The 19,767-nt window shown below is 43.7% G+C and overlaps 1 protein-coding gene across 1 annotated transcript; it reads right to left on the minus strand.

Moving 5' to 3' along the window:
- Window positions 1-255: 255 nt before the first annotated feature.
- Window positions 256-15,757, minus strand: LOC106731380 (uncharacterized). Its single transcript, XM_025180208.2, has 4 exons — window positions 15,631-15,757; window positions 8,063-8,422; window positions 5,444-5,547; window positions 256-3,391 (listed from the first exon to the last, which is right to left on the minus strand). The coding sequence occupies exons 1-4, from the start codon at window positions 15,680-15,682 to the stop codon at window positions 3,215-3,217; spliced, it is 693 nt and encodes a 230-aa protein (XP_025035993.2). The 5' UTR covers window positions 15,683-15,757; the 3' UTR covers window positions 256-3,214.
- Between the last annotated feature and the right edge of the window lie 4,010 nt (window positions 15,758-19,767).

Here is a 19,767-nt window from a genome sequence, read left to right on the forward strand (position 1 = left end):
CTCCTTTGCTCCCGGTGTCCCTGGTCTGCTGGAGATGGTCCCCAGCAGACCAGAGGCACCGGGAGCAAAGCCGCCAGGAGCGCCTGGGCTCCCCCCCGCCGGAGCCCCTCCGCGGCTTTGAAAGCCTCGGGGGAAGCCGGCGGGGGGGCAGCCCATGCGCGCCTGGGATGCCCCCCCGCCGGCTTCCCCCGAGGCTTTCAAAGCCGCGGAGGGGCTCCTGCGGCGGGGCATCCGGCGTACAAGACGACCCCCGATTTTTGGGGGATGTTTTTTAACTTCAGAGGTCGTCTTCTACGCCGGAATATATGGTACATTCCCTAGGTAAATTGGGGTGTTTGTGACACTGCTAACTTTATTAATAAACTATATTTGTAAATAAACAAGAATTTCTATAGAGTGAGGGTTGTAACTGTGCACATCAAGGTTCCCAATCATATAATAAGTGAATACTGGGCCTGATCCTGGGACAAAGAACCTGTCAACCCTAAAGGTGGGTAATTAGAAATTTAAACGTAATATTAGATCAGATAACACTGAGGGAAAAAGCAAATGACATGCTGAACGCTATACAGCCTATGAGGAGATATGAGTTAACTGTGTGGTTGATTAGACAGATCTAATGGTTTGTGGCCTGTTGTCAGGCCTGATGACACCATAGAGTCTTGTTCTTAGCTCCTGACAAGGTAATGCTTCTTAAACTATGGTATGATAAATCATTTCTGTCTGCTAGGGTGCTTGTATTCACTGTAGGGTTCCTCAAAACTTTTTTCAAGGGACAACTTCATTTAGAAGCCTTAATGACCTATTAAATATGTCTAGGTTTGTGGAAGAGATTCCACGAAGAAGAAAATTAGCCTCTGAATTAGAGGTGATAAAGCAAACCTGGGAAATGACATTGCTCTATGATAAATGCCCTCAAGCTATAGTCAGTCAGCTGGATTTGGGGATAGAGGCCAGAGCTCCCAAAACCACTAGAGAATAAAATGTATTCAAAGGATTAGGAATAGTTCTGGAAGAAAACTGGGAACTTGTGGTACAGGACTACATGAATACACAGCTGAAGAATCCAGTCTCTCTGGGAAATCCCATTTTTTGTAACCGACCTTTTTTTCAACAGACAATTATGGGCTCAGTTACTGTGTTTTGGAAATCTAAGAACCTTATTTGCAGTACACAGAAGCGTATATTTCACTCCATATCAATTAAAAGAAAGTGGTTAGGACCAATTGACTAATATTAGACCAATTGACTAATATTAGATGGAAAATCTGATTGTATGTGATTTACCTAGTATTACTTTGGAGAAGATAAGTCTTCTCCCTCCCTTTGACTCAGTACTTAGGCATTTCATTTTCCTCTTCTTTTCCCAAAACGAGAATTCATTATTCTGCGAGTATATCAGACAGGAGCTATCCCAAATAACAGCCAGGTTCTCAATTTAGTTATGCTTAAACCAAAGTGTTTTTATTGGCAGGTTAACAGATAGTGTCTCATTAAATAAAAGATAACATCTAAATGCCTAGACAAATATTACAGAAAGCCTCGTTTGACTATCATTAAATTTAATGTTACAAAATACTACAGACTCACCATGATTTAAAGCATGGTGGGGATTTCTTTAGTCTTTTACCCTGATCATAGCACTTCGAGAGTTTGCTGAGAGGAAGACACCTTGGAAAGAATGTCTGTGGTATCTTCTGCCTTTTAGGTACAGCAACCTCCTCCTTTCACCCAAGGTGGTTACTTGTCTTTGTGCTATCTACTCATCGATACTGAGTCAGAAGAATACTCAAGTTTGAATACCAGTTTATGAAAAAAAATCCCTTTTTTTCCAAGATAATTTGAGTAGATTTTGTCCAGAAGTATTAACTCCCCCTAAGTCATTTATACACAACCATTATCCATTCTGTTGTAGGACCATATCAAGTCCATTTTAATCACTATGCAAATTAAACTATTTCTATGCAGCCTCACTAAATTATGTATACAGTCTCTACAAGTGTGCTAGGTACCTTATCTGTACATATACATGACATTGTCCCTGCCCCAAGAGTTGACAATTTAATTTTGGACATGACACATGAGCGGGAAAGAAGAATCAGGGAAGAAAAGTTAAAGGCTATAGTAATGAGCTCATGCATTTACCCAGGTACATTATGTGCACATCAGTATGTTTCTAGTAATTTTAAAGTAAGATTACTCCCCCCCCCACACACACACACAAGCTATATTTTGTTGTTTCATTTTGTTGAGAGGTGTAGATATGCAAGGTGATGAGAGTGAGAGAAACAGCTGGATATCTGAGCCTGGGAAATGTTGAAAGGAGTCAAGAGACACACATGGCACAAAAGCGGGAAATAGAGGTGGGACAAAATGGTAGGATGGGGATAAGTATGGGATTTCCTCTCAAACACAGTCCAACTCACAACTCTAAATGTGACAACCTTCTTTTCAATAGAAAAGCACATTTGTAGATTTCGCCACCACATTTGTGCTCATGTGGATTGGGGAATACAACTTAATCTAATCAAAGATAAGAGTTCATGCTGTACTTTTGTTCTTGTGATTAAGAGGAATTAGATTTGTCCAAGAATTCTGAGTGCTTTTGGGTAGTAAAAATACACCAGGAGTGAGGAACCTAAAGCCCATGGGCTGGATCCAACCCTGAATTACTTTGATCTGGCCCACGCTGAGGCCCAGGGCTTGCCCTGCAATGAAGGAAACCAGCACTCACACTCTAGCCACACACAAGTCACCAAACCTTCCTCTCTTTCACCATGGAGCTGGAGCATGAGTGCCAGCAACCCCATTGAGGGGAGAAGCACCGAGACTTGGTCATCCCCCCGCGGGGCCAGAGCGTGAGTGAAGAGTCTCTTTTTTTCCCTCCTCACCCCTTCTCAGATGGAAGCTAGATCGAAGACTTTGGGGGGGTTACTTGTTGATAGCCTTGTCAGTGATGTTTGGTTTGGTTTGTGGTTTTGCCTTTCTCTTGTGTGTGGGCCCCAACCAAAAAAAGGTTCCCCACTCCTGACATACACAGTGAGATGGGCTTTGATTTTTATGTTGCCTTAACTGGTAGTTTCTTTGATTTTTAGAGATTGTGTTGGGATGAATTCACTTCAGCAACACTAAATTAACCAAATATTTTTGTGTGGATAGAAGAGAACTTGCTACATGTGCTAATGTTATTCACTTATGAATGCATCCACATTTTTCATATCTTCCTTTCATTGTGAGTGAAATTCCTCATTAACGTCATATCTTCATATTCTTGATTAAATCCATTATTAACAGCCCTGGATGGTTTATCATAAGTCCATTCACTTGGCAAGGTACTGATGTCATCCGAATTTCTTGAGTTGATCCTATACTTTTTACAGCACCGAAGAATCTATTAAAAATATCATTAAGCAGTAAATAACACATTGTCATTAAATACATTGTTGCCTTAGAAACCATCAACCAGACTTAACAAGAAAGGCTCCACAAGAGTTGTGTTTGGATTCTGTGCTACTTGAAATGTGCGCAGGCATATGACAAGTGTAATAAAAGTTACCCAGCTCCTTTATGCAGTGAGTAAATTTAATCTTTAGAAACTAGCAGAATATTAAGGTTAGCATGATAACTTTAGAGTGATATACTGACTACCATACAGTGGCTAATTTGTATATAAATTTTCTGACACCACAAGGAGATTGAATGGATGAAATCTGGAGACTTTGTGGGATACTTTTACTTAAATTTGTGAAAAAAGAAAAGCAGAACACATTACTTAAAACTGCTATTGCTTTAAAATTTTGCAGTGAAATATATTGCATTAATCCAACAATATATTACCAATCTTAAAAGCAAACCATTTCCAGGCAGCAGAAAAAGTGTTTGCTTATATTCTATCTTTTGAATTGCTATGAAATGAATTAATATTCGGGAGGGTATTTGTGATATTATTAAATATTTTTCTCCCCCACTTAGTATTTTAAACATATTTCTGTACTGTCATTTTTAAAAGGTAAGGTTTGTTTTGGTTTTTTTAAGGCCCCTTAAAAACTGTATTTGGAAGAGAGCAAGGAATTGATTTAGGGCTCATGGAAGATGCTGGATTGACAACCACAGGCTTGTATCCACCAAAAGATACAAAGGCCTCTTGTAGGTATTCCTGTACCATTCCACAAATCATCTCAGACTTGATCTGGTGTGACTCATGAAAATTCATTTCTAGGCTTCTGATGGAACTGCCAGAAAAGGTTGCCAGATGTGACGGTGAATTTCTTGTGGAAAAAGTTTCATCCAGAAAACCAATCCCAGGAGTGGGCTTAGCCATACCACTGGGCCAGGGCAGAAAACTTTTATGGAGCCCCTTCCCTGTCCTATCTCTCAAGCTAAAAACACCCACAACCACAAAAAATCAACCACTTACAACCAGCCAGTCAGTACAGGAAAAAAGCCACCCAGTGACAGCATATTTTTGTTTTATAACTTACTTTGATCTGTCTGTTTTCATTTGCAGCCACTAAAATCCTAGTCTTTGTACTTAATAAAAACAATTTTGTTTACTATCAAGCCCAGTATAAATAATTGTTACCTGGAGGGGGGGAGGGGGTACAGCCATTTTGCATATTACTTTATCATTGATAACCGGGACTTACCTGATGAACTTTCACTGTGGAAAACTTTTTCACAATGAAAGATGCATTTATTTTGGGGCTTGATCCCTTTTGAGTGTTGGTTTCCTGGGTACTGTGCCCTAGCACCTGTATCCTCCCGGAGCTGAAATTGTTTAGTGTCTGCATTGCTCTGCAGAGGGGTGGTAACCCCAACCCTGCGCCTTTTCTGGCGGAAGACCAGAGAATCTGGCCCAGCAGGACAGCGTGGTGGGGAGTTTTAGAGAACAAGAAGGTGGGTGTCAATGGCATGCTCAGCGCGCTGGGGAACAATTCCAAGGGGGCTTCTGTGACCATACCCTGGCACACTGTGTATTCAGTTGAAGCATATCTCACCAGCCAAACTAACCAGCTGTTATGTGTCCTGACTCTTTGGAAGCTGTAAACTGGGTGTTACTTCAGTAAGAGAAACTGGACACTGCAGATAAGAGGGGTTTGGGAAGATTCAAGACCAGACAGTTTATTGGGGTCACCCTTCAAGGAAAGCTGGTTTGGTGGAAGCTCAGGGTGAGGTTTTTATGCTATGGTGATGCTACTGACATCCAAGGTATCAGAGCAGGTTGTGACCGTACCCCATTTCTTTCACAGACATGCCCTGGTCTTTCCTCCAGATCACACATGAAATGGGCAAAGAATCTAGATTCTACTTGTAGCTCTTCACCTGCTGTAAATTAAAAAATGCTTTTATGCATGTTTGAAATATACTCAACCATCTCTTTCAATGAGAAATATGCTAGCATAATATTTAGTTCTATAATACTTATTTGGGAATGGTTACTTACACAGAAAAATATGAGAATACTGGAAGAACAGATGCTATATCCAAGGAGAAAGAACCACACCCATGATGTTTTTTCATGCCTGATACTGCTATTGCATTTGGATTCTGAAATAAAGCAAAGGACATTTAAGTATCTAGAAACCAAAAAGGTGTTTGTTTTCCAGATGAGTGTTTTATATGATAAGTTAGATGGGGCTTGATCATGGTTGGCTTTCTATTCATATGTATCACATTTTCTTTGACTAATGATTTCAGGTTAAAGGTTTGAGCTTCTGGAGAGAGTTATGAACAGTTTCACTTGAAAAGCATGAAATGAACAGAATGATAGCTTGATTATAAAATGGGTGAAATCAGACATTTCCAGTGAATTCACATATTCCTAGGCCAGAAATGAACAATGTGATAATCTTGTCTGACCTCCTGTAGAACTCAAACAGGGGTGGCCAACCTCACTGACCCTCTGAGAATCTTCAGATTTTCAAGAGCTGAGGAGCACCTGCTGTGGCTCAGAGCTTCAACCCTGTGGAGTTGAGGTGGGATTAGAGACGTTAGCCCCATGGCAGCCATCTGCCGGAGCTCTGTGAGCCACACTACAACTGTAAAAAAGCCACATGTGGCTCATGAGCTGCTGTTATGCCACACATAAGGCCTCTGAAAACCTCTTTGGAATGTGACAACAAATTGCTATAATAAAGAAACAAACCATTTTCATGGCAATGACTACTTCATTTAATTTCAGGCAACTTATTTTCTAAAACAGAAGTCAAAAAGTATTGGTGCTCTAGTATCAAAGAGAATTTATCTCAGCAGCCATTGAAAGCTGAAGGAGCCTTAGCAAAATACAATTGGACAGTGAATATAGTGGGAAATCAAACATTTGGTAGTTGGTCTGGGATCTACTGGTAGTTCTTGGAGTCTCTGACAGGTGATCTTGCCTGGTTTGGGCAAGAGGCTCTCAAGTGCAGCACTTCAGCTGCCCCTCCTCCCACTGCTGCGCAACTCTTGCCCTTTCCTTGGAGCTTCCTCCCACCCCGGGAGCCTCCTGCTTGTGGTACAGAGTAGGGAAGGGAGAGGAGGGTGCTGATGTCAGGGTGCCCCTTCTTCTACCCTGTATTCTATCTCCACAGAATGAGGAGAGGGGGACAACTGGGCCTGGGATGGAGGGAGTTTGCTGGCTGGTTTTGAGAGTGGTCCAGGCCAGGGTGAATCTGCCTTAACCCCACTGCACCACCACCCAGGAGTGACCTGTGGTAATCAGTGTCCAGCTGGAGCCAGCTCCAAACCCCTGCCCAGTCATGTACCCCCCTCTATACCTGAAGCCCCTGCCCTAGCCCTGAGCCCCCCCAGACCCAAACTCCCTTACAGAGCCTACACCCTGAACCCCCTCCTGCACCTCAACTCCCTGCCCCAGGCTCAGCTCAGAGCCCCCTCACATTCGAAATCCCTTAGCCCAAGACCAGAGCCTGTGCTCCAACCCTCTGCCCCTGCCTGGTGAAAGGGAGGGAGAATGGAAGGATGGAGAGAGCAGGGGCAGGGCCTCGGAGAAGGGGCATGAAGGAGGTGGGGCAAGGGTACTTAGGTTTGAGGTAGATCCTGGATTGCACTTAAATTCAAAAAGTGATCTTGTGCTTAAAAAGGTTGGAGACCCCTGGAGTAAGGGCTGGCGATAGCAAGTGATGGAGAGAAGGGAAACAGAGAGGGCAGGGCCTCAAGGAAGGAGTGGGGTCTTGGGGAAGGGATGGGGTAGATTTTGGCTTGTCCTGACATTTAAAAAGTGATCTTGGGTGCTTGGATGTAAAAAGGTTGGAGACTACTGAGTTAACCTAATGTCCAGTCTGATTTGTTTAGAGAATGCAGATGGGTGAAGTATCTGTGTTGTTAAAGAGAGGATTTCTCAACTGATGGGTCAGTAGATCCTATGTGTGTCATTAAAGTCAAATGGGCAAGGTTCACAAAGCACTGAAAATATTATTACAATCTAAAACAAAGACACTTTCACTCCCCACTCTCCTTGACCCTTCAGGGGCAACCTCTTGAAACACACAAATTGTACTGGGTTATCATTGATTTATATTTACTATAAAAGTACAGGTAAGAAATGTGAGGTGCATGGGGTAATTTTCATCTTTAAACTAGAGTAAATGGTGGAGTCTCTGGAACTTGAAGTCTTTAATACATGATTTGAGGGCTTCAGTAACTCAGCCAGAGGGTATGGGTTAATTACAGGAGTGGGTGGGTGAGGGTCTGTAGTCTGCAGTGCAAAAGTCAAACTAGAACTATATAATCCTGATTGTACCTTCTGGCCTTCAATTCTCTGAGTTGACTAGTGAGGGAAGCAGGGTGGCAACTTCCCTCCCTGCGCGCGCACACACACACACACACACACACACACACACACACATAGCTTTTTGTAAAATCTTGAAATGTATTGCTCTTTGTGTCATTATTCCATACATGTACCTACAATTCCATCCTGTCTTCTTCCACTCCTACCCAGATTTTGAGTCAGGTGCAATTAAAACAACAAAGTTCTGGGACTGTGGGAGAAAAGGCAATAAAACTGGCAAGTAATTTAGCTCATCTCTGTATAAAACCATGTCTATTTCTAAGACTCTCTTACCATGTACAGTCAGCTTGCTGCCATTTCCACATTTGCGCCTTACTGGTGGTGGTTCACTTAGATTTAAGTCACAGAAATATATGCCACTGTCGTCCATCTGAACGTTGTCCAGTTTTAAGATTGAAAATCTTTTGGACTCTTTTGTTTTAATTTGTACCTTTGACTTTTGAACATGAGAGGTATTTGTGCTTGACTGGAGCCCAGGCTGATTACAGGTAGGGCCTTTCCTCCAGTACACGTCTGTATCAACTTCAGCTTTCTCTGGGTAGTCAAATTCACACAGTATCCAAACAGTTGAATCAAGAGAAACATTGATTTCTTGAGGATACTGTACAACTGAAAGTTCTGCTCCACTGGAAACTGTAAGACAGAAATAAAGTGAGTGCATATGAATTATTATATTCTTTACAGGAGCACACATACAAACAGTTGGGGGAGTTTAAAAACTGTGACTGAGGATAGACACGGCCCGCTCAGCAAATGTATATCAGAGTGTTCCTAAATTACAGAAAAGCTCCAGACTTTAGCATACTGGGTGAAATCCTAACCCAATTGAAATCAATGGAAGCTTTGCCTCTGGGGCCAGGGTTTCACATACAATATCCAAATAAAAATCAGTGAAGCATTTATAAGTTTCTAGAAGACTTACCTGGTATTGCCTGGATTTGGGACCGGCATGGGGGGGAGAGGCGGTGGGAGAGTCCTCTCATTGGCTTCTCCCGAGGGGGCTTGACCTGAGGGCCAGCCCAGAGTGGTGGGGACCATGTGGCATGGTGTGTACCTAACCCCTGGGGGCAGCCTGGAGCAGCAGGGGCCATGCTGCTGACTTGCGACTGCTACCTGGGGCTGAAGTGCTTGTTGCCCCCGTGATCATTCATGAGAATACAAATCCCTGCTATCATACCCCTCCCTTTATGTTTGATGCAAAACAATTGCATTCCACACACATCCCATTATCCTGGCATAAGAGGAAGCTGCATAATTTGATAGTCCTAGCTCAGGGGTGTCCAACCCGTTACAGGCAAAGAGCCAAAATAGTTGTGCATATAGTGCAATGAGCTGGGGAGAAAACGTTGTTGAGCCAAAAAAAAAAACCTGCCCCTTTAAAAAAAACATCAGGCTCCCATTGGCCGATGCCATCTTACTGGCACCATTTTGCTTTGCCACTCCGGACGACTCCCCTGCACCCAGTGAGCACAGGGAACCAGGGGCCATTTCTAGGGGTGCAGAGGCGGTTTCACGAGCCACGGGGGAGGCTTCATGAGCTTCACTTTAAGGGGGCGAAGAGCCACATGTAGCTTGCGAGCCATGGGTTGGCCACGGCTGTCCTAGCTCTTACCATTTAGGAGGAGTTCTTGAACAAACTGACTCATGGACAGACAGACATACAGACAGATAGGCACAATCTCTCTAAAATGTATAGTAAGTAAGGAAACTCTTCAGTATTTCTTATATTGGATACTTTGGCCTTCTAAGAATAAATGGTGGCGGAACAAAACTAAAGTGTTAGAACTGAACATTCCCAACTGGGGACGAAGATTGGATCCAAATCAGAATTACATAGCTGGCCTCATTCTCTATCTTAGTCTCGAACACACAGGGATATACCCAAGTTTTGAAGATGTCCAGATCCAAACTTTTACGAGAGGACCTATTTCTGAGTATATCATCTTTTTAGAAAGTACTATATACTAAAGTTGTGTAAATAATACACTTTTTTCCTAAAGATATTCTAAAAATAATAATAATGATATTTTTTGGCAAAAATGTTTATTTTATTTTGAGGGCTTTTTCCTTTAAAAGTATTATTTTAAAATAAAATTAAGGGCAATTTCTAAAGAAAAGCTATTTTCAATCAAAGTTGAAATGTTGTTTAGTTATTGGCATGTTTTTTTGGTCTGTTAAGCTATAAAAATTATTATGATTAATCCTGTTAAAGACAATAATAGAATACCATTTATTTTAATATTTTAGGTGTTTTCTGTATTTTCTTATATATTGATTTCAATCAAAGCAAAATACAAAATGTACAGTGCTCACTTTATATTTATTTATTGCATAATTTGCACTGTAAAAAACAAAAATAATATTTTTTAGTTCACCTCATACAAGTACAGGTAGCACCTCCCAAAGCCACCACTGTCTGGTCTGGCAACATCTGTGGTCCGGCAAAGGACTACAGATGTTGCTGGATCAAAAAGCCCAGTAGCCTAGCGGCAGGAGGGTAATCCAGAAGTAGAGCCAGCTGAAGCAATGGGGTAAGGCATGGCAGGAACTGGAGCTGGTGGCAGCCCCCAGCAGTGGGACTGGAGCTGGTAGCAGCCCCTGGCAGCCTGCGGCTCTGAGACTGGGTCCAGGGCAGCACCTGCAGTGCAGGACTGAGCCAGTGGCAGCAGAGGGCCGGAGTCAGAGCCCCAGGCAACCTGAGGAAGTGGGGCTGGGGCTTGAGCTGGCAGCAGCTCCCAAAAGCCCTCCCAGGAGCCTCCAAGAGCGCCAGAGCCACAGGCAGCCAGCAGCAGTGCAGGGCCAGAGCCTGTGGGCTGCTGCAGGTCTAGGGCTGGAGCTGGAGCTGGAGTCCTTGACAACCGCAGCAGCCCCTGGCAGCCTGCGGCAGTGCGGCCAGGTCAGAGCTGGTAGCAATCTTTGGCAGCCTGCGGCAGCAGGGATGGAGTTAGACCTGTCGGTGCACGGGGCCAGAGTCAGAACCTGTGTCAGCCTGCAGCAATGTGGGCTGCTGGAGCCCACAGGCAGCCTGTCAGGCAGTCCAGCCAGGGCAGCAGTAGTAGGGCCAGCAACCCAGCAGGCAGCCCGGATAGAGCTGAGGGTAGTGTGTGTGGGCTGGGGGCTGGCAGCACTAAAAGTCAGTGGCTGTGGGGCTGTGACAAGGAACCTTCCCTGGTTCAACAAATTCCCTGGTTCAGGACCGGTGAGGTCCCGAAGGTGCCAGACCAGGGAGGTCCAACCTGTACTGTAGCTCAATCTCTTTGAGTCTGTCTACACTTCACCTGTAGCTCGAAATGAGCTATGCAAATTGCATACCTTATTTCGAGTCAGTTTTGAAATAGCTTATTTTGAAATCTGGCGCTGTCTGCACAGCACTTATTTTGAAATTAATTGCTATTCCGAAATGTCCCTTTCTCTTTGTAGAATGAGGTTTACAGGAACATCAAAATAGCAAGCCCTTTATATTTCGAAATAACAGGCGTGCTCAAAATACGTGGAATAGCTATTTATCTTTATCACGAAAATTGAACTTGAAAATGTAGAATTATGCACAAAAATAAGTTCAAAAATAAAAAGATATAAAACTTTAGAGCTTACTAGTTTGTTCAGTCTTACTTCTTTTCTACACAAAGTTTGTTTATATTCTCAGGAAATAATTTTGAATTCTTGTTTACAATGTCACCTGAAAGTGAAAACAGACATTCATACAGCACTTCTGTAGCCAACATCACAAAATATTTATGTACAAAAAAATGTGTGTCTCTCTTCATGATTCAACCACCATTCCAGAGGACATGCATCCATGCTGGTGGTAACTCAAGAATATGATTGTTGTACTCCATCACTACCCAAAACAGTACAGAACACCACAAGTTCATTTTCATCAGCAGAATCAGATGCCACTACAAAAGTTTGATGATTTTTTCTGGTGATTCAGGTTCTGTAATTTCTACATCAGAGTGGTCCTCTTGTAACACTTGAAAGCACGCCTCGGCCCCTAGATTTTAGTAGGCACCTCAGACTTCTAAACCTTGCAATTGTACTTTCTTTACATTTTGTCAAATCTGCAGCAAAAGTGTCCTTAAAATGAACAATGTGCTGGGTCACTATACAAGACAGCTTGAATATGAAATATATGTCAGAATTCTGGTAAAACTCAGAGCAGGAAACATACAACTCTCCCCCAAGGAGCTGAATTACAAATCTAACTAGTGCATTATTTTTTAACAAGTATCAGCAGCATGGAACGATGTCATCTGGAATGGCGGTCAAAGCATAAAGGGCTACACAAATGCTTAGCATATCTGGCACATAAATACCTTACAATGCCTGCTACAAGGGTTTCAGACGAATACCTATTCCCACTTTCAGTGACATTGTAAATAAGAAGCAAGCAGAATTATCTTTTGTAAATTTAAACAAATTTGATTGTCTAACTGGATAAGAAATAGGGCTGATGAACTTTTAGGTTCTAAAAATGTACCTTGTTTTGATTTTGATTTTAGTGTATATCTATATTAACAAGTTACACTTTCATGATAAAGAAATCACACCGCAGCACTAGTATGAGGTAAAAAGAAAAATACAATTTCTTTGTTTATCATTTTCACAGTTCAGATACTTGTATTAAAAATATAAAGTGAACGCTGAACTTCGTATTCTGCATGATAATTTAAAATATAGGAAAATATCCAAAACTATTTAATGAATTTCAACTGGTATTTTTATTGGTTAGCAGTGCAATTAAAACTGAGCTATATCACAATTAATTTTTAAATTACAATTATTTTTAATTTAATTTCATGAGTTATGTGCAGTTAAATCAGTAGCCCTACATTTTAGTAGCCGATATAATTGCTGAAATTGACACATTCACAAACTATTTTGGTTGTCTCAAATCAATATTTCACTAAAACAAGTTTGTTTTTAAAAAATCACCTTTGTGTGCGTATATGTGCATACACAGAATATGATTACTTTAAATAACTCATATTTTTCCCTTCATATACAAGAATCCTTAATTCACATTATTAAATAAATAAGACAACTTCTTAGCTACAATATATATTAAAAGTCTGGTCTGGAATCCTTGAAACCTGACTGTTCTGAACAAGGCAATATGCCAGACCAGGGAAGGTCCCCTGCTACCAGCTCCCCAGCTTACTGTCCCTTCCTGCTGATGGCCCTAGCTGCCCCCCTGCTGGGCTGACATGCTGCTGCAGCCCTGGCCACCCAGGCTGCTGCAGCCCCACTCCCAACCCCACTACTGGGGCTGTTGCATGCCAGTGTTATCCTTGGCCCCGCTACTAAGACTGCCACAGCCCTGGATGTGCTACCTGGGCTCCAGACCCACTGGGCTCCCTGTCACCAGCCCTCTTGCCACTGAGGCTCCCAACTAGGACTCCCCAGTCCAGGAACATCCATGGTTGTTTACCGGATCAGAGTCTCCCAGTTTTGGGAGGTCCAACCTGTGTTAGGATAATTAGCTGCTGAAAGGAGTTAAATAGACACTAATATTTAAATTGTGTTAGTATGAATATATAAGTTTACGAACAATGATATTAAATTAATAAGTTGTTTATAAAACAAGAAAAAGCCCTGACACAATAAGAGAATGTCTTTATGCAGACCATTGTGCAACCCTGAGATATACATTTCCTATGCTACAGTTCTAATGACTGTAGTCTTGGTTTACAATTTGGAATGGACATGTCATTGATAATTTTATTACTCTAAGAAAAACAGCATGAAAAACCTAATTTCTACATTCAGAATTTTATTTAGAACTGAGAAATGATACTAGTTATAATCAGACTGTTTGTATAAGTAAAAAGAAAGCCAAGAACACATGAAAGAGATGGGTGAAATCAAGGAAAACATTGTTTATCTTAATTCAAATGATAAAAAATTGGATTTTATTTGTAGAGGGCCAGAATCTCCACCCTGTCTTTTAGGAAGGGGTCCAGGAAAATAAGAAGCACATGATTAAATGTAATACACAGTAAATATTTATTGTAGAATTATCTTAAACATTGCAGTAGTGTTTGTCCTGTCTGCATTTTACTAATAACATTTTGCTTTTTTTTCATAAAATTAATTAAAATGGGAATGCAAATTTACTGGTCATGTAATAAAATTAATTAAAATGAGAACCCAGACTTACTGGTTGTATAATGAGCTCATCTTATTGCTATGATCCAGACAATTTTGGTTGTGGTCATTACCATTTTTCATTTTCAGCACTTCATATCATCACACCCAAAAGTATTAATTTTTGTTAACCCTCTTATTTCAATATGCAATAAAGTCTTATATTGTATAGATGTTCCTTAGAGGGTGTATGTACACAATATATGTACATACAGAGTATCAAATAAAGGGTGCTTGCATTACATTATCTCATACATAAACACATAATGCAGCAGAAAGACACAGGGAGTGAATGTACCTGAAATGATTATATACACTGTTTTAAACTAAAAATGCCTAGAATATGAATTAAAGTAAGATTGTTAGGTACAAGAGACAGAACATTCATAGCCTTCTAATTCATTAATATATTTTCTGTTAAGCAGTGCAAAGCACTCAGAAAGCTATACTAACAGGACATTTGAGTTTAAATAGGGGAATCCCTATATATAGTCAATATAGACTATACTACCTGCACTTGTTTACCTGCAGCATAATAGGACTGCTGGGTGTATCAAATGTTGTAAGGAATACAGCTGAAGCACACTGTTCTCAGCCACTCCCAGGTCAGTGGGAGGAGTCAAATGGCTGTTCCAGTCAGCATAAATTAGAGCTGTCTAAGGACTGCTCTAAATTGTTCTGCCTGCCAGATGGAGCCTTGGCTGCCTTCAGGAGTGGAGCATATGAAAGCCCCCTACTTCCTCATTCTTGACCATAGATTCTGTCCCTAAGTGCTTTCAAATCATAACTGGAAGTGTTCTCTGTGAAGAAGTGTTACAAATTCATCTCTCTCGTTGTTCTGGAATTAAATAAGATTAATCCTTTCACTTTATACATACATACATATATATATATTCTCCAAAAATAAAGAAAACCTGCAAGAATCTCCCACCTTTCCTAATCATAATGGAAATATGCTTTTGCAAAATGTAACAAAACAAATGATGTAATGTTTAAATCTGATCATGGTTTTTGCAGATGGTAGTTGTATTTTTGCAGATGATCACCTGATTATACCCATTTGTATTAAGAAACATATATCTGTGAAGGTGATAACATCTGTTGTGCTGTACTTAAAAGAGACTCCGTTATCTTTAGTGACATCTAATGAAGTAAAACTTGCATTAAACCTTTAACATGAAAAATAAAACTCTCGAACAGATATGTGGCCTCTCCCCATTTATCCCCCTTGTTTAAAAAATATATAGATTATTCTCAGAAATCAATGTACACAATTAGTAATGATATTCCAACTAACCCATTTCCTGTTAATTCACTTAATGTTTAGAAATTCCAAACAGTATTTTGAACTTGCACTAACTGACCAACAGAGTAAATTCAACAGTTGTTGGAAGGTTATATTTAATTTTGTCAGTTATCTAATAAGTTACTACAAATTCTCCATCAAATTGGAGTAAGTTATATAAATCAAAATATAAATTGTGATGGTAACAGATTATCTAAAATATTAAACTAGGCACAGTACACAAAAACTTTAAAAACTGTTTATGTGTTTTATCAAATGGTAAGTTTTATCTGTGTCTGTACAATGTTTTTAATTTGCATTTTCCTCCATAAAACAGCAATTATTTGATAGCACTAACACTAAATCAATTCACAGCTTGAAGACTTCAGGGGAAAAAAACCAATCTTACCTGTGAGTTGAATAAAAAAAGAAATCATAATGAATATGACAAGTGGCATCATTTTCTTGAGAGTCCCAATTCCAATGACCAAAATCCCTTATTTAAAACACTTGATGCTGCAGTTGTTGGCAATTTGTGAGGCAGTAAAGAAAAGACACCTTAAACATGTTTTTAACTGTTTCTAAGAGGGAGGTTTTGTGGTTTACTCATTTTCCTTCCTTAGAAGTTGTTGTCATATTTTCTCATCTATGCAGTAAGTTATCTATTCACTGTACAGCTCTGAATCATAATCTATTAGGTCTGCGGTTCTTTCCTCTCAAAAATGTACTTTGATAATTCATCAAGGATATGAAAAGTTTTATTCTTGATTCTCCTGGGTACTGCAGTGATGTAAGGTAGAATCCTTAAGCAGGGGGAGGAGATTTTCATGGACCTGAGGCTCTGGAAGCTCCTTTTCCAAAGAAAAAAGTAATAATCATAATAATTAATGATAAATAATAAATAATATTAAATTGAAAGAGGTACTAAAAACCACCATTAACTCAGTGCCGGACAACTTAGCTTAACCATTGGTCTTAGTTGGACCATCTGGGTAAGTGGTTGTTGAGTGTTGTGGTATCAATGCAATTCACTCCAGATGACAGAAGTGCTTTCTTCTGTTCAATATTAGTCCAATTAGGGTGTGTCTACACGGCAAAGTTAATTTGAAATAACAGCCGTTATTTCGAAATAACTTTCCTAGCGTCTATACAGCCAAACCATTATTTAGAAATTAATTCAAAATAGCGGAGCGCTTATTTCGAATTTGGTAAACCTCATTCTATGAGGAATAATATCAAATTTGAAATAGCTAAATCAAAATAAGCACTGTGTAGATGCTTATTTTGAAATAGGGGGCCCCCAACCCTTCCCAGGGTGCCCTTGTGGCCACTCTGGGACAAACCAGGAAAACTTTTCTGCTCCCCTCCCCCCCCCCCCCCAGCCCTGGAGCCCTTAAAGGAGTAGAGTCTGTTTGGCCACAGGGCCTGTGCCAGCTCCAGGGCAGAGCCCACAGGTGCTGCCCTGACCCAGTTGCCAACATGAGCCAGCCAGCCAGTGCCAGCCAGCCCTCCACCGCTCCCTAGAAGCAGTCTGGCAGCCCCCAGGAGCCTGCCAGGGGCTGGAAAAGGCAGACGCCTTCCTGGTCTAGTGCAGAGATCATGGACCTCATTCCGGTTTGGGGGGAATCCTCCAACATCTATGATCTCCACACTAGATGCAGGAACATGGCTGTCTACAGATAGATGGCTGACAGCCTGGCCACATGCGCACAGGAGCAGGTGCACATGAAGATAAAGAAGCTGAGGCAGGCCTATGCCTGGGCCACATAGGGCAGCTCCCAACCAGGGGCAGACCCAGACCCCTTGTCCTATTTTGACGCCCTGGACCACATCCTGGGGGACCAGATGGTCCGTACTTCCCAAGTGGTCATCGACCCTGGGGCAGAGGGCCCTGAGCAGGGAACAGAAGAGGAGGTGGAGGAGGAGGAAGATGGCCAGGAGTCACAGGAGCCTGGAGGGAGTATGGCACTCACCCAGGACCCCTGAGTCATCACAGCAGCCATGTCACCACTGTCTTCCAAGGCCGGGAGGCCTCGACATGTGAGTGCCATCACTGTCCCCTTATGCGGGGTGAGGGTGGGGGGAAAGGAAACCCAGGGACCACGTGTGGGGGCCTTGCTGACCACGGAGCACGCAGCAACCTGTGCATGTGCCATGCCACCCTGGGCATGTGGCCCCGGCTGGCTGCCACACAGGGGCCCTCGCCTGTTACTCACACACCTGTATGTATGAAGGTACATGACATGCTCCTGATCCCAGGGAGGGACACTGCACAATGCCCTCCCTCCAGAAGCCCCCGCTACACAGATGCAGGGCACATCTCTCCCCTCCCCCCCCCCCCCCCCAACACCCACACTATATACAGCATAGGTGCAGTCCCAGGCCAGCTCATACTCCCGGGGATAGAAGGACATGATGGTGCAGAGACCTGCCGTCCTTGCCTTGCAGAGTGGGGCTGGGCTTCACCCATTGTGTTGCCAGGGATAACTGACCACTTCTCTTGTTTCTTCACAGCTGCACCAGCTCCGAGTGCAGGGCGCACCACTCCGCCCAGGACATCCTTCCACACCCAGGCCAGCAGGCTCACCCGGAACCAGGAGTGCCAGTGGCAGCACCTGGGGTTACTGCAAAGGCAGGTCCGCAGCCAAGAGCACTAGGGCAAGAAGACCTGCAGGTGCGGCAGGAGAGCTTGTGGGAGCTGCTTGACCAGGGCCATGCCATCCACAATCACCTGCAGATTCTGGTGCAGAGATTGCTGCCTGCTGCTACTCCAGCCCCTGTGGCCACCCCAGCTATTGCTCCTCCTCCCACTCCTGCTCCCCCTTCCCCTTCTTCTCCCCCCCACCCCACCCTCCATACCCGCTCCCCCCAGGGATGCCGAGGCCCCCGTACCCGCAGTGCTGGGAGACAGGTGAGCTTGCAAGACCCCTAACCCTGAGCTTCTCTTCCCCCTTCTTCCCCTGGCCTCCCCCTTCCAGCTCCCTCCTCTCAAGTTTCTCCCTCCTCTCTCCCACTCTCATTCCCCCGTAACCCCAGTTATGGTAAAAAAAGAGAGTTTGTTTTTGGCAACACATGTTTTTATTTTACATCAGTAAGGGGGGTTAGGGAGGGGAAAGTGGAAGGACATGAGGGTGAAATAAGGCACGAGGCCCCAGTGGGGCACACCAGGGAGACTTCACTTCTCCTCCGAGTGGAAGCTCTCGTGCAGGGCCTCCCGGATACGGACAGCCCCCCGATGGGCCTCCCAGCTGTCAGCTGTACAGGGCTGCACGTAGAGGCCAGCCAAATGGTGGGCCTCTGACATCCAGGCTGGCAGGAAAGCCTCCCCCTTTCTCTCACACAAATTATGCAGCACACAACACGCTGCCACCATGTGCAGAATAGGTCCAGGTGGGTGAGGAGGCATCTAATACGGGCCTTCAACCGGCCAAACACCCCCTCCACCACGATGTGGGCCCTGCTGAGCTTGGCATTAAAGGCCTATCAGGAGGTTTTGAGGTGTCCCATGTAGGGTTTCATCAGCCAGAGTTGTAGGGGATAGGCCACATCCCCCACCTGGCACACAGGCATGTCCATGTCCCTAACCCTAATGCGACGGTCAAGGAAGAAAGTCCCGACATGCAGCCTTTGGTACACGGAGGAGTTGTGGTAGACTCGCGCATCATGTGCTTTGCTGGACCGGCCCTCGTTTATGTCCACGAACTGGCCCCGGTGGTCAGACACAGGCTGCAGGATGACTGAGAAGTATCCCTTCCAGTTGATGTACAGGGAGGCCTAGTGGTCTAGGGCATGGATAGGGATGTGCATCCCGTTGATTGCTCCCTCCCCCCCCCCCCCCGCAGTTGGGGAAGCCCAGGGTGCAAAATCCCTTGATGACCGTGTCCAAATGAGTAAGGCAGATGATTCTGCAGAGCAGCACTCTATTGATGGCCTTGACCACCTGCAGAGGGACACACAAAACTGAGAGTCAGTGGGGTGCCAGGGTGGCTGAGAGTTCTCCTTCCCCGCCACTGCCCTGTGCCCCCACTCTGCAGGAGCAACCCCCCTGCAATCCTGACCACCATGGGCAGTCCGTAGTGCAGGTGGGACAGAACAAACCCTCCCCTCTTTTCCCTAGGGCAGCCTTTCCCCTCCTCACCCCCCCCCCCCCCCCCGGCACAGTGGCTGGAGATTTCCATACCTATATGAGCACTGCTCTGACGGTGGATCTCCCCATGCTGAACTCGTTCACCATGGATTGGTAGCTATCCTGCTTGGAGAGCTTTCAGAGGGCAATGGCCACACACTTGTGGAGGGGAATGGCGGGCCTCATGCATGTATCCCGTTGCTGCAGACCAGGGGCGACCCACTCGCAGAGCTCAAGGAAGGTGTCCTTCTGCATCCTGTAGTTCTGGGTCCACTGTTGGTCTCCCCAGTGTTCCAGGACAATGTGATCCCACCAGTAGCTGCTGGTGTCCAGATGTGATGGGGCACGCTGGCGTCCAGCTGCTGCTGCTGCTCCTCCACAGTCCCCAGTGGGGGAAAAGGGAGGGCCTGAGGGTTGGGC

The sequence above is a fragment of the Pelodiscus sinensis genome, chromosome 1 (assembly GCF_049634645.1).
Source record: "Pelodiscus sinensis isolate JC-2024 chromosome 1, ASM4963464v1, whole genome shotgun sequence".
In the NCBI taxonomy this organism is placed as follows: domain Eukaryota; kingdom Metazoa; phylum Chordata; order Testudines; family Trionychidae; genus Pelodiscus; species Pelodiscus sinensis.

Coding starts and splice junctions, on each gene's coding strand:
- LOC106731380 (XM_025180208.2), bottom strand. CDS start 15,682: ATGATGCCACTTGTCATATTCATTATGATTTCTTTTTTTATTCAACTC. Junction 8,423..15,630: donor TTTTTTTATTCAACTCACAG/GTAAGATTGGTT, acceptor TCTGTCTTACAG/TTTCCAGTGGAGCAGAACTT. Junction 5,548..8,062: donor CAGCAAGCTGACTGTACATG/GTAAGAGAGTCT, acceptor GCTTTATTTCAG/AATCCAAATGCAATAGCAGT.